Below are 15,694 nucleotides of genomic sequence, written 5' to 3' on the forward strand. Positions count from 1 at the left end.
ATCTGTCACATATATTTCGTAACAATAGTATTTTATCTATTTGCACTTGTGTTTATCATTCGTTTTGATGTTTATATTTGAACATATTATTCATATGTTATAGTGTGTTCACTATTTTTCTTTTCACTTGTCATTAGTGATATTTTCCACTAGTCCTTGAATTGTGTTTCAGTACAATTCATGTGACATAGTGGGCCCACATTTTATTATATTTTCATATATCACCACGTGTAGGTGAGTTCTAGATGTTTCTACATATCTAGTCATATCATTAAGCGCTGCACTCAATTTTGTATTTAATTATGTTGCAAGACATTGAGGCCACACTTACCACCTGGGTTTAGGATCCAGGGCCCTCACCAGGGTTTTAAGATACTAATCTGAAGCTTAGTTCCTTGCCACTACCCTACTAGTAATATAATTTCTAAAGTCTTCCATACCTCACACGCTTAATAGAACCACTTACTGCCTTTCAAGAGCTTGCAATCTACCATCTTCAGCACAGTCACTCCCAGATTTTAGGTCAATTTGAGTAGACACCAATGAACCTATCATGGTATTGGATTGACTGTGGGAGGAAACTAGAACATCTGAAGGAAACCCATATCTACCCCAGTAGGACTGGATGTAATTTACGCAATTGTAAGGAGTTGGTGTCCTCTACTGTCTCTATTTGTAAGTGGCTGTGCTTTTTTTAATGCCATAGAGTTATATGTGTACATCACTTTCGGTCCCTGCTTGCTGGGTCAGAAACCCCAGATTGGAGGACTTTGATATCTTTATAAGGGGGGGGGTTAGGAAACAGACACAGAGAGGTAAGCCTCATGATCTTATACACACAGGTGCTATTGTATTTTCACTCAGACCAGAAGCAGAGACTATTGGGCAAGTATTCCTGTGTTCTAATAGTTTACCTAGAGCTTTCCATAAATTCTTGAGTGTGTATCTAAATTCTTGTGACAGACTTCTCTCTGTCTATTGTCATTATCTCATATGCACAGTGCCAGATAGCTAAGTCTGTGCTACTGTAAGTGTGTAGTGGTTACCTTCTGGTATATTGTTAGGTGAGTATGTTTATTGCAATAGAGTTTAGATGCAGCTCCTGATATTTTAGCTAACCCAGTCCTGTCTGGTCTGGGATTCTATAGCTAGATTTAGCTCACGGCTCAAAAACCAGCATAGGCTAGAGTCGGGTTAGGCAAATGATGGCCACTTCTGGTAGTTAGAGGTCCACTTGCATGTCCAATTAGAGACTACAAGGGACTAAAGTGCAGAGTAGATAGGCTGACGCTGAGTTTTGCATGTGAGAAGCTGCGTGCCAGGCTGGTTGGACAACGGCTGGAGGATTTCCCCAACACTGCTGATCTTGTCTTCAGGTCTCCAACACCAAGACGAACGCTGCATCACGATCATCCTCAGGGGTCACTGCCACTGGACTACAACGTTCATCTGGAGGTATCTATATTAATACCTATGCACACCCAGGTATATGTTCACAATTCCATAAGGACCCATATCAGGCCTTTTGCTGATAATACCTGTTTGTATATTGGATGCATGCATTGTATTGTATTATTTCTATACTATTATTTCCATACTGGTGTGCATCTATACAATTATGGTTAATGTTATATGCTGGTTGCAGTAGTTTCTCCATTTTCAATTATGTTGATTAGATTACTAGTTAATTTCCCAGGAAGGGAATCCCCTCTGTTCACAGAGGCCCTGTCCTGTGTAGGCACTGCCAACTTTATTATCAATCCAACTTTTCTACTTTGCAAAGGTTCTTACACACTTAGCGGGCTACACGGACACTGCTCCTGGTAGGAAATAAATCTAAGAACCCAGTGGTCTACATCACTAACTTCTAAGCAACAAGCAATTGGTGTTGCTCTGGCAGGTTAACATAAGGTCCTGCACAATCAGAACCAAGGGTGTACTGAAATCCCTTTGGGTCCAATATCTTGTAATTAATAACACCTTCCAAACCCATGAAGAATAACAGATCTGTTATTACAGAGACCTGCTCTACATAATAAGCTCACCATCATCATGCTTCTAATGAAGGAATGAGATGGGAAATAGGCAAACATTTTATATATACACCCCTCACATTTTTGTAAATATTTTATTATCTTTTCATGTGACAACACGGAAGAAATGACACTTTGCTACAATGTAAAGTAGTGAGTGCACAGCTTGTATAACAGTGTAAATTTGCTGTTCCCTCAAAATAACTCAACACACAGCCATTAATGTCTAAACCGCTGACAACAAAAGTGAGTACACCCCTAAGTGAAAATGTCCAAACTGGGCCCAAAGTGTCAATATTTTGTGTAGCCACTTTTTTGTCAATATTTTGTGTAGCCATTATTTTCCAGCACTGCCTTAACCCTCTTGGGCATGGAGTTCACCAGAGCTTCACAGGTTACCACTGGAGTCGTCCTCCACTCCTCCATGACAACATCACGGAGCTGGTGGATGTTAGAGACCTTGCGCTCCTCCACCTTCCGTTTGAGGATGCCCCACAGATGCTCAATAGGGTTTAGGTCTGGAGACTCAGCTTCTTTAGCAAGACAGTGGTCATCTTGGGGGTGTGTTTGAGGTCGTTATCATATTGGAATACTGTCCTGTGGTCCAGTCTCCAAAGGGAGGGGGTCATGCTCTGCTTCAGTATGTCACAGTACATGTTGGCATTCATGGTTCCCTCATTGAACTGTAGCTCCACAGTGCCGGCAGCACTCATGCAGGCCCAGACCATGAGACTCCCACCACCATGCTTGACTGTAGGCAAGACACACTTGTCCTTGTACTCCTCACCTGGTTCCCGCCACACACGCTTGACATCATCTGAACCAAATACGTTTATCTTGGTCTCATCAGACCACAGGACATGGTTCCATTAATCCATGTCCTTAGTCTGCTTGTCTTCAGCAAACTGCGGGCTTTCTTGTGCATCATCTTTAGAATAGGCTTTCTTCTGTGATGACAGCCATGCAGACCAATTTGATGCAGCGTGTGGCGTATGGTCTGAACACTGACAGGCTGACCCCTTCAACCTCTGCAGCAATGCTGGCAGCACTCATATATCTATTTCCCAAAGACAACCTCTGGATCTGAGGCTGAGGCTGAGCACATGCACTCAACTTCTTTGGTCAACCATGGCGAGGCCTGTTCTGAGTGGAACCTGTCCTGTTAAACCACTGTAAGATCTTGCCCACCTTGCTGCAGCTCAGTTTCAGGGTCTTGGCAAACTTCTTATAGCCTACGCCATCTTAAAGTAGAGCAACAATATGTGCCCAGTATGAGAGCGATAACACCAAATTTAACACACCTGCTCCCCATTCACACCTAAGACCTTGTAACACTAACGAGTCACATGACAACGGGGAGCGAAAATGGCTAATTGGGCCCAATTTGGACATTTTCACTTAGGGGTGTACTCACTTTTGGTGCCAGTGGTTTAGACATTAATGGCTGTGTGTTGAGTCATTTTGAGGGGACAGTAAATTTACACTGTTATACAAGCTGTACACTCACTACTTTACATTGTAGCAAAGTGTCATTTCTTCAGTGTGGTCACATGAAAAGATATAATAAAACATTTACAAAAATGTGAGGGTCTTGGAGAGCTGGGGGAGAAAAAACCAACAACACACTGGTCTTTTCAGTGAATGGCTGTGCACGTGTCACAACAAGTCTGATCATATGAGGAGAGCAGGCTGAGTTCTCAGCACAGCTAGAAATCTGACCACACCATGCTCTCCTGCCTAGTGTGATCAGTTTTTGATAGGAAAGCAGGGGGACTAGCAAGAATAACAGTGATATCACAAAAAGGAAGCAATACATAGATAACAGGAGACTTGTTCATACAACAGCTGGAGTGCCAAATGCACTGCTGTTTTAAGGCATATGTCCGGACAAGATTTTTTTTTAGTTTTCGATGAAGTGAGGAAGCATAAGGAACCCCTTTCTGGATTTTTCTGCTATGCAGACCTCCATTAGAGATTTACCCTCACTTCCTGTCCCGTGACAACTGTTTCACCAGATGGGACATGAGAAAGAAATCTGTAACCCTAAAATAAAAGCTAGTGGGTAAAGACTACAATGTCACAATTGGCCATCTTGTGCCTCTTACCTCAGGAGTAAAGGGGTCATGAGCATGGGTCCCAGGGAAGGAGCCCTGCCCCAGCAGCAGGGAGGAGTTTGCCATGTCCAGCAGAGGATAGTTCACCAGTACGACTTTACTAAAGTTAAACTTGTAGGTGAAACGTTTTCCTTTAGTTTTGTGCAGAATTCTCTTGTTGTAGTAGTACCTGCGGCAAAGACAGGCTTGTCAATCACAAGCAACATATAAGAAATCATCTGAATATACACTATATTGCCAAAAGTATTGGGACGCCCGCCTTTACACACACATGAACTTTAATGGCATCCCAGTCTTAGGCTGGCCATACACTATTCAATTTTCCTGTTCAACTTTCCTTTAGATTTACCAAAACCATATAATAGGAGGTCAAACCTAAACACTTTCAATTTGGATGCAATCAGGTAGGCCCTTGTACTACATAGTTGAAGGTAAATCTAAAGAAAATTGAACAGGAAAATTGTATGGTGTATGGCCAGCTTTAGTCTGTAGGGTTCAATATTGAATTGGCCCACCCTTTGCAGCTATAACAGCTTCAACTCTTCTGGGAAGACTGTCCACAAGGTTTAGGAGTGTGTCTATGGGAATGTTTGACCATTCTTCCAGAAGCGCATTTGTGAGGTCAGGCACTGGTGTTGGATGAGAAGGCCTGGCTCGCAGTCTCTGCTATAATTCATCCCAAAGGTGTTTTATCGGGTTGAGGTCAGGACTCTGTGCAGGCCAGTCAAGTTCCTCCACCCCAAACTCGCTCATCCATGTCTTTATGGACCTTGCTTTGTGCACTGGTCCAAATCATTTGGTGGAGGGGGGATTATGGTGTGGGGTTGTTTTTCAGGAGTTGGGCTTGGCCCCTTAGTTCCAGTGAAGGGAACTCCTAAGGCATCAGCATACCAAGACATTTTGGACAATTTCATGCTCCCAACTTTGTGGGAACAGTTTGGGGATGCATTAAAACTTCTCACACTGACTGGCCCCCTAGCCCCCCCTGTTTTACTCACCTGAGCCCTTCGTTCCCTCGGCGGAGACGCGCTCTTCCTCTCTGCCCGGGGTTCTCAGCTCTCGATTGGATAGATTGATAGCAGCACAGCCATTGGCTCCCGCTGCTGTCAATCAAATCCAATGACGCGGGTGCCAGGGGACGGGGCCGAGTCCGGCATTCTGTGTCTATGGATGCAAATGCTGGACTCGGGAGTGAGCCTGCAAGGTAACCCCCAGAGAAAGCGCTTCTCCTAGGGAGTTTACCGATGCGAGGAGGAGCCGCAAGCGCCACAGGGGGACCCCAGAAGACGAGGATCGGGGGCCACACTGTGTAAAACGAACTGCACAGTGGAGGTAAGTATGATATGTTTGTTATTTAAAAAAAGTAAATAAATTGAAGGTTTACAATCACTTTAAACCTTGTGGACAGCCTTCCCAGAAGAGGTGAAGCTACAAAGGGTGGGCCAACTCAATATTGAACCCTACGGACTAAGACTGGGATGCCATTAAAGTTCATGTGCGCGTAAAGGTAGGCGTCACAATACTTTTGGTAATATAGTGTATGACACATTACTGCTCACATTGGAAACGCTGCAACTGTATCTGAGGTCAAAGTTTGCTAACTAGTTGTACTAAGGGTCAGTCCGCCCAAAATCACTATTTCAATTATGGGAGGAATCTTGTGATCACCCACTGCCATCTCACGTCTCTTAGAGACTCCAGTTGTGGCATCTTGGCACACTTGCCATGTCTCTTAAACAGCCATCTCAGTGTTTTGTGTTCATCTTGCAGAGTTTCCACTCTGCCTAATGCATTCTTCTTTATACATTAAAAATCCAACAGGCACAGTGGGACCCCCTTGTAATTAGCTGCACCAAGTTGGGTTGACGCATAAATTAATCATATGTACCTAATCATAATAGACCAGATATCACACTCATTCATCTTCTAAGTAGTGGAGATAGGTTGGGAGTTTAACGAAGCCATGGCCTGGTAAATCCATGTATTTCCATCCCTATTCAATTCAAAAAGAGGGGAGCAAAGGGGGAAGGGGGATATTGGGACTTATTAGGAAGCATGTGGTAGAAAATTCATAATAAGTCCCAATATCCCCCTTTCCCCCTTTGCTCCCCTCTTTTTGACTCCTACATCTACCAAAAACTGAAGCATTCATTTAAAGCATTACACCAGCCAAAGTGAACAAAATAGAAGAAAAAATATCAAAAACAGCTTGCCAAATTCAATTTTTACCCCAGAGATTTCCCCTGCAGTCCTTTTTTCTGCCGCTAGATGTCCTCAGTCTGATAGCTAGCATCAATCAAGCCAATTCCTCTGAGTCCAGGCCATACTAAACCCGCCCCCCCCCCCCAGCCTGTGACTGGACAGTGATGAGCTTGTCTCTCTGTCACTCTGCTTTTTCCTCCTATCAGCATGCTCCTTGTCAGCACATGAGCTAATTAATTCCTTGTGCTGCTTCTTCCTCTCTCTCTGCTGTAGGGGGACTGCTAAAGGCTACACAGCCATTTTAAAAAAGAGTCAGGGACTTCTTCCCCACAGGGCTGTCTTAATGCATGCGCACCCTTGGGCACCGCCCAGGGGTCCCGGGTGCACGGGGGGCCCCATGCTAATCTTGCATTACATCATACTTGCCAACTGTCCCGGATCTGCTGGGATAGTCATGCTTTTTAATAAGCTTTCTTGGGATGGCCAGCGTCTCGGGAACCTGTACTTTGCCCACCTGATCCCAGTATCTTGCCCTCCTGTCTTTGATTTATGGCATGTTTTCTTATTGTGTAAAATCGATTTTATTAAAAGTGCTAATAAATAAATGTTTAACTCTATTGACTATTTATACTTTAATTCTTGAGAGTAGATGCGTAAATTTGGGCCATGCTGGTAGGGGCCCCAGTGCATTACTTTGCCCAGAGGCCCATGATGTTATTAAGATGGTGAATCCTGGACTGTCCGGGGGAATCCCGGACAGGTGGCCACCCTAGCAACATATGGGAAGGTGCTGTATGGTGTAAACCGAGCCTCAGAGGATTGTGAAAGGAGGTTTGCAGGCAATAAGGAGGTGATACTGCCGCCTCCTAATGTCTGGATTATTTTGGCTTTTTTTTTTTTTAATGCCAAATGACAATTTTGCATTGAAACACTACTGCTAGTTGGCCCCATTCACTTATATAGGAAAGATTGACAGGCGGCACCACCTGTCGCACTGCGATGCAAATCATGGCGGTTGTGGCAATGTGTACGCGCCCAAACAACACCATGTTCGCTTGTAGGTGGGTGGTTGGGGGGGGCTGTATAAAGGGTGTATCACCCCCCTGTTTTTACCACCCCTGGGCCACCTGTATGAAAGGAGCCTTCATAAATCCCAGGGAATATTTTTTTTAAATAATGCTCCTTTGAAAAAATCAGTATATAATTCACTTGTATTTGATTTAAAGGCCAGAGCAAAAATGTTTCTGTTAAAATTTATTTTGGGCACCAAGTTCTGTTTAATAAGCCCAAAATTCGATGAATGAAGATGTTTGCTCAAAGCTAAATATTCAGGGAGCCTATGTAATGAAATCCTGAATCCGATATCCTCACCTATATCATATACTGTAAAAGAAAAATTCATTTTTTTTTTATACAATGCGCTAAGACATACCTACCCCTACCCGCCATCTCTCCTCTCCAGAGAGCCCGGCTTGTATTGGTAGGGCAAACATATCACCCAAGTGTTAGGCAAGAAAAGATTTTTGAAATTAAATGTCAAAAGTGATTTTTCGGCCAAGGGATGAGGTTTCCCCTCCCTGTTTCACCCACACGCTCTGCAGGGACCGGCGGGTCTCAAACCATGTAAGAAACGTGGCAGGCTCACCAAACAGAGCTGAACTCCCAGGTAGATTGTTTAGATTTAAATCTGGTGTAAGATATACAGAGGCGAGACTTTTCTTACATCCCATAGTATATGTCTGTATATGCTGCTTCCTTTAAAGGGAAACGAAGCTGGTTTAGGGTCAATTTATTTTATTTTTTTTTAACACTTATACATTTTTTTAAATGATGTTATATGTCTGTTTTGTTTTTTTGTTTTTTAAACACTGATACATTTTTTTAAATGGTGTTATATGTTTTTTTTTTGTTTGTTTGTTTGTTTTTGTTTTTTTTAACACTTATACATTTTTTTAAATGATGTTATATGTCTTTTTTATTTTTATTTTTTAATGTCATATGTCTGTTTTTTTTTTTTTTTTTTTTAAACACTGATACATTTTTTAAATGGTTATATGTTTTTTTTTTGTTTGTTTTTGTTTTTTTACACTTATACAGTTTTTAAAATGATGTTATATGTCTTTTTTATTTTTATTTTTTTAATGTCATATGTCTGTTTTTTTTAACACTTATACATTTTTGTAAATTATGTTATATGTCTTTATTTTTTTTTTTAACACTTATACATTTTTTTTTAAATTATGTTATATTTCTGTTTTTTTTTTTTTTTTTTTTAAACTATATGCACACAATCTTTGGTTTGTAAATACATGGTAGGTTATCAAAGGCAGCTTGCTTTTAGGCCTGCTTTGTCTGAATGAAACATATTTTGAGTTGTTATTGTAATGATAGTGCCCCATCATTGGTGTCCAAGAGAGGACTACAGCCCCATCATTGGTGTCAGTGGGAAGGATAGTGCCCCATCGTTGTTGTCCGAGAGAGAGGGCTACAGCCCCATCATTGGTGACAGTGGGAGGAATAGAACCCCATTATTGGAGTCAGTGGGAGGGAATAGTGCCCTATCGTTGGTATAAATGGGAGGAATAGTGCCCCATCATTGGTGTCAGTGGGAGGAATAGTGCCCCATCATTGGTGTCAGTTGGAGGAATAGTGCCCCATCGTTGATGTCAGTGGGAGGAATAGTGCCCCATCATTGGTGTCCAAAAGAGGACAAGAGCCCCATCATTGGTGTCAGTTGGTGTCAGTGGGGGATTAGTGCCCCATCATTGGTGTCAGTGGGAGGTATAGTGCCCCATCATTGGTGTCAGTTGGAGGAATAGTGCCCCATCATTGGTGTCAGTGGGAGGAATAGTGCCCCATCAGTGATGTCAGTGGGAGGAATAGTGCCCCATCATTGGTGTTCGAGAGAGGACAAGAGCTCCATCATTGGAGTCAGTTGGAGGAATAGTGCCTCATCATTGGTGTCAGTTGGTGTCAGTGGGAGGAATAGTGCCCCATCCTTGGTGTCAGTTGGTGTCAGTGGGAGGAATATAGCCCCATTATTGATGTCAGTGAGAGGAATCGTGTCCCATCATTGGTGTCAGTGGGAGGAATAGTGTCCCATCATTAGTGTCAGTGGGAGGAATAGTGTCCCATCATTGGTGTCAGTGGGAGGAATAGTGCCCCATCATTGGTGTCAGTGAGAGGAATAGTGCCCCATCATTGGTGTCAGTGGGAGGAATAGTGCCCCATCATTGGTGTCAGTGGGTGGAATAGTGTCTCATCATTGGTGTCTGTGGAGGGCAATAGTGCCCACCCCACTGTTGGTGTCAATGGGAGGAATAGTGACCCAGGGGCAAGCACGGGCTACAGTTTAGAGACCACTATAGCATAGTGAAGCACACTGCCACCCTCATACAGTACTGTAGGAGGACCAGAATAGGATGAACATTACTTTACACATTTCTTGTCAGTAGTGTAGAAGCGGTTCTGCCCTCTAAGATCTTCCCTTCGTGTTCTCCTAAGCCCCGGTACAGTACTCTGAGAATGACTACTTGGACAGTTAATGATGCATTAATTCTGTTTAAGTGAGTGGAAGGCAATCCATAATTGTGTGTTAATCTGCTCCTCTTGGTTTCTTTCTCGTGTCAATATCTCTCCTTGTATCTCTCCCGAGGGTTGCCTGGCAGCTTTTTGACTAAAGGACAAGCTGGCCAAGATATTGACGCCTTTATGTCTCGGTTACAGTGATAGTCCCATTAGATCTGTCACTTACACAGCGAGACCATCCGCAGAGTGTTGGCTCACATTTGTCAACGCGCCTGGAATAAAAACGCACTGCCCGCAGCCACCTATCACGTGCAGGCTTTTATTATATAACAGTCATTTGTCAGTGCAGGCTTGGCTGCTATAGGTCAATCTGGACATTTCTTTTATATGTACTTCTGTATTGGCTGGAGGAGGGAAGGGTTAGAGTTCCCAGCTAGAAGGAAGGGTTCCCAGTGTCCCCACTGGGAAGATTTTACCTTACTTACTCCCCTATGATGCCCAGTGGTGGAAAGTGGAAAAATAGTGCTGGACCTGTAGGGCTGTTTTATTGGTATAGCCATCTTAACGTATTGATATTATTATAATTAATCTGGTTCCCAGGCAAGTGGCTTCTACTAGATCACCTAGGTCATCTCCATGGCCTCCTTGGCTTGTGGTGTAATGTAACAAAAATTGAAACTGAAGCACCACACCACTGTTAAAAGGTCCAGATAGTACTGTATTCCAATAAAAGTTATGGGAGCAATCCAAAAAGTATCCAACGCGTTTCGGAGGTACCAAAAACACCCAATTCCTCAGGGATAGAAAAAAACATCTCCATATTAACCGATCAGCCCCGGAAGATTTTACCCCCTTCCTGACTAGAGCACTTTTTGCGATTCAGCACTGCGTCGCTTTAACTGACAATTGCGCGGTCGTGCGAAGTTGCACCCAAACAAAATTGAGGTCCTTTTTTTCCCACAAATAGAGCTTTCTTTTGGTGGTATTTGATCACCTGTGCGGTTTTTATTTTTTGCGCTATAAACAAAAAAAGCGACAATTTTTTTTAAAAAGCAATATTTTTAACTTTTTGCTATAATAAATGTCCCCCAAAAATATATAAAAAAATATTTTTTTCCTCAGTTTAGGCCGATATGTATTCTTCTACATATTTTTGTTAAAAAAAATAAATAAGAGTATATTGATTGGTTTGCGCAAAAGTTATAGCGGATAGTAGGGGATAGTTTTATGGCATTTTTATTATTAATTTCTTTTTATTAGTAATGGCGGCGATCTGCGATTTTTATCGTGACTACGACATTATGGCGGACACATCGGACACTTTTGACACTATTTTGGGACCATTGTCATTTATACAGTGATCAATGCTATACAAATGCACTGATTACTGTGTAAATGACACTGGCATGGAAGGGGTTAACCACTAGGGGGGAGATCAAGGGGTTAAGTGTGTCCTAGGGAGTGGTTCTAACTGTGGGGGGGGGTGGGCTACCACTGAAATGACAGCGATCACTGCTCCCGATGACAGAGAGCAGTGCTCTCTGTCATGACACTAGGCAGAACGGGGCAATGCCTTGTTTACATAGGCACTTCCCCATTCTGCGGCTCCGTGACACGATCGCCGAGAGACCGGCGAACATCGAGTCCACCGGTGCCGCGGGCATGTTCACCCTGCACGCGGCGGGCGCGCTCCCGCTAGCGCCGCCAATTAAAGGGAAGGTACAGGTATGCCCATTTGCCCACCGCTGCCATTGTGCCAACATATATCGGCGCGCGGAGGTCGGCAAGTGGTTAATATAATAATGTGGAGAAATGCAAACAGATGCCACTGCTGCTAGTGGATTGGCTACCAGCCACGCTCCCTTGTAATCAGTGGCTCTTCAGCTTTGCCATGATTTGCCATTAGGGAGACTTTGCATCTACTGCCTGGCCCAAAAATCTCTCTCATGCCCAGACCCATTGTGAATCATATAACTGGAAACTGAAGCACGACACCATCGTTAAAAGGTCCAGATATGACTTTATTCCAAAAAAAAAAAAAAGTTGTAGGAACAATCCAAAGAGTAACCAACATGTTTCAGGGTTCCAAAAATAGCCACTTCTTCAGGGTTAGGAAAAAACCTCTATATTAATACAATAATACGGAGAAACACAAACAGATGCCGCTGCTGCTAAAGTATTGGCTATCCAACCACGCTCCTTCCTAATCACCGGCTCTCCGGCTTTGCCATTAGGGTGACATTGCCTCTACGGCCTGGCCCAAAAAAACTCATACCCAGACCCATTGTGAATCATAGAACTGGAAACTGAAGCACCACACTACTGTTAAAAGGTCCAGATATGACTTTACAAAAAGTCAAGGGGGTAATTCAAAGTGTATCCAACATGTTTTGGGGGTCCAAAAAGCCCCTTTCACCAGGGCTAAAAAAAAATATAAGGACATCTCCATATTAATTCCATATCCATACAATATCCCCTTCTCTGAGTCATAGTTAAAACCAAATACTCAACAGAAAATAGTATTAGATGTATAAAAACTAATGTCAGATAACATTGAATTGATAATCAATATAAGAACATCAGACAAATGTAAGAATCTGAATAATAAAAGACAGTTCATCAATTGGGTTAAAAAACACTTTTTACTTTGAGTTTCTTGTATATTGATTATCTATTCAAAGTTATCTAAAATTAAAGTGTTACTAAACCCACAACAGTAAAATCAGTCTGTATATGCAGTCAAGCATGCTTGTTATACTCACTGTGGAACCTAAAGGGCTAATCCTCTGCATTGTGTAAAAGGGCTGTTTCATCCTGTCTTCTCTGATCCTCCCCTTCTTCCACTGTCCCCAATCCATCTCCTGAGCCTTGGGGGCAAGCTGCACATGCTCAGTTTGGCTCTTGGGAGGGTGCATGTGATCAGCCCAGGGCCAAGCAGCACTGTTTAGACAGAGGGTCAGTAGTCCTGCAGCCTCATAGGACAGTGAAGGGAGAATGAAAACTTCTCCTACAAGCTTTAACCAAACACTGATAGAATTCACAAGACTGTTATATACTGCTGATGAGAAAAGGTATTTAGCAGTTTATATTTACTAAAATAATTGCATTTCCATGTTCTGTGTACTGTGGGAGACCAGAGATAGTGAATGCAGGGTCCGGGGTTTTGTAACACTTTAATTTTTATACATCCAATACTGTTTAGACATGTGCAATTTGTTTCATTCCGAATACATTTTTTAACGAAACATCCGAATTAACGAAAACCCGTTTAAAGAATTTTTCCGAATATTTGAATATTGAATATTCGAAAATTCATAAAGTCGAAAATTCGTAAATTCGAAATTTGAAAATACGAAAACCCAAAAATTCGAAAATCTGAAATCATAACTAACTATTAAATTATAGGTATTGGAATTTACTTTCAAATTTAGCTGTTAGTGAACATAACGAATACAAATTTATCCAAAGTTAGGAATTATCCAAAATAATGAATGCTGTATCTAAATGAATGGAACGTAACAAATTATTAATAATAAATAACAATAATAGTAATAAAAACTCTTTAATTATTATTATTTATTATTAATTTGTTCCGTTCCATTTGTTTAGATGCGGTATTCGTTATTTCGGATAATTCGTATTCTTTATGTTCACTTATGCCGTGTACACACGGTCGGACTTTTCAGCAACAAAAGTCCGACAGCCTCTCCGACAAACTTTCGACGAACTTTTGGCGGACTTCCGACGGACTTTCTAACGAATGGACTTGCCTACCAAGAATCACACAAAAGTCCGACGGATTCGTACGTGATGACGCACACCGGACTAAAATAAGTTGATAGCCAGTAGCCAATAGCTGCCCTAGCGTCGGTTTTTGTCAGTCAGACTAGCATACAGACGAGCGGATTTCTGGGTCCGGCGGAGTTACGACGTAAAGATTTGAAGCATGTTCCAAATCTAAAGTCCGTCAGATTTGCGACTGGAAAAGTCAGCTGAAGGTCCAGTGAAGCCCACACACGATCGGATTGTCCGCCGGATTTGGTCGGTCGGCGTCCGTCGGACCAGTCCGGTCGAAAAAGGTAATTCCAATACCTATAATTTAATAGTTCATTATTATTAGTTAGTTATTATTTAGAATTTTTGGATTTTCGTTCTTTCGAATTTTCGCATTTTCTTTCTTATTTTCGGATTTTTGAATTCACTAATTTTCTAATTTACGAATTTGCGAATTGCAATCATAATGAATGACATGAAAACCGAAAAAAAACAAAACAAAAAAACGAATGAAACGAAAATGAACAAAGTTTTCAGCAGTGCACATGTCTAATACTGTTGGCTATTACGTAATAGCTATTAGCTATGAACCTGAGAAGGGCATATTGTATGGGTAGTGTATTGATATGGAGATGTCCTTGTGTTTTTTCTAGCCCTGATGAAGCGGGGAGGGGAGTTTGGACCCTTGAAATGCGTTAGTTACTGATTGGGTTGTCCCCTGACTTTCACTGGAATAAAATTGTATCTGGACCTTTTAACAGTGGTGTGGTGCTTTTTTATGATTTCCAGTGGGTTTGGGTATGACAGAGTTTATTTGGGTCAGGCAATAGAGGCAAAGTCTCCCCAATGGCAAACGGTGGCCATCACTGCACAGCTGGAGAGCCAGTGATTAGGAGGGAGTGTGGTTTCTAGCCAATCCCCTAGCAGTAGGGGCATCTGCTTGTGTTTCACCATATAATTGAAGATTTCTTTTGTAGCCCCGAAGAAGAGGGTCATTTCTGGAACAAAGAAACACGTTGTCTACTCTTTGGCTTGTTCCTATGACTTTTATTGGAATAAAGTCAAATCTGGATCTTTTAACAGTGGTGTGGTGCTTCGATTTCTGTTTGCATTTCTGAAGGCTGCCAATGGCCTGTTCTTGGAAGTGGTGCTTGTTCCAGGACAGGTACATCACTGTGTTGTAGAGGTTTACTCTGCCCCAGCACTAGCACTTCTCCTGGGAATTAGACAATGGCAGCTTTCAACATTGGATTTAAGCTTCATCTGTGACAATTAACAGACATGTACCCTTTAGTGATCCAACCTACTACGTGACTGATTACTGGTTACTGGACTGGTTAATACTCGCCCTTCTGAGCCCTCAAGGTCACGCATGATGACTGACTATGAGATGGTAACTCGTATACCTGAAGGACGACCTAGAGACACAGAGAAAGTTTAAAGACACAGAGGGAGCCTAATAACGAAGAGTTGGAACTACAGGAGAGACTGTTAAGATACAGAATATCTGGAGTCCGGAGATCCCCCTATATCGAACTGTAGTAACACGTTCTCAGGAGTCTGGAGCTCCCCCTTATGTTCTCAACTTCTTCAGTATTAAGCAATGTTGCAAAATGTGCTGCCAAGTGATGTCTGGACTAGTTTGGCTGTACATTGGCCCTATTCTGGGAAAGAGCCAACATAACAAAAAGTCCTGTTTGGACGACCCCTCTTGTGTAACTATAAGATTGATGAAGTATGACAATATAATCTAGAGGTCAAGACGACCATATGTAATGTAGAAATAATTAGTTAAGCATGACTTGTGCTTTGGTATCATGCCATACATAGACAAACATTCTGCAACCTCTGTATAAAAGCTGAAGACATATTTGTATCAGGACCACACCCTATTGAGCTGTTGGTCCGGCGTAAGCTGTATTTGTTATCCGTATGTATAATTGTTATTCTGAAGTAAAGTTGTATCAAGCAAAGAATGCTTCTGGATCGTTGGTGTCTTTAATTCCAAAGGCCATCAGGGGGAATCAAAGGGCCGACTTAACA

The 15,694-nt window shown here is 42.2% G+C and overlaps 1 protein-coding gene across 1 annotated transcript in view; it reads right to left on the minus strand.

Annotated features, from left to right (window-relative positions):
* The window catches only part of ERFL (ETS repressor factor like), a 31,877-nt gene that overhangs the window by 5,207 nt on the left and 10,976 nt on the right, over positions 1 to 15,694 (minus strand). Inside the window, exon 3 of the mRNA XM_073602007.1 lies at positions 4,139 to 4,316. Within this exon, the coding sequence (XP_073458108.1) occupies positions 4,139 to 4,316 (178 nt within the window). The remainder of the gene's footprint in view (positions 1 to 4,138; positions 4,317 to 15,694) is intronic.

This window comes from Aquarana catesbeiana, linkage group LG10, assembly GCF_042186555.1.
Source record: "Aquarana catesbeiana isolate 2022-GZ linkage group LG10, ASM4218655v1, whole genome shotgun sequence".
Taxonomy (NCBI): domain Eukaryota; kingdom Metazoa; phylum Chordata; class Amphibia; order Anura; family Ranidae; genus Aquarana; species Aquarana catesbeiana.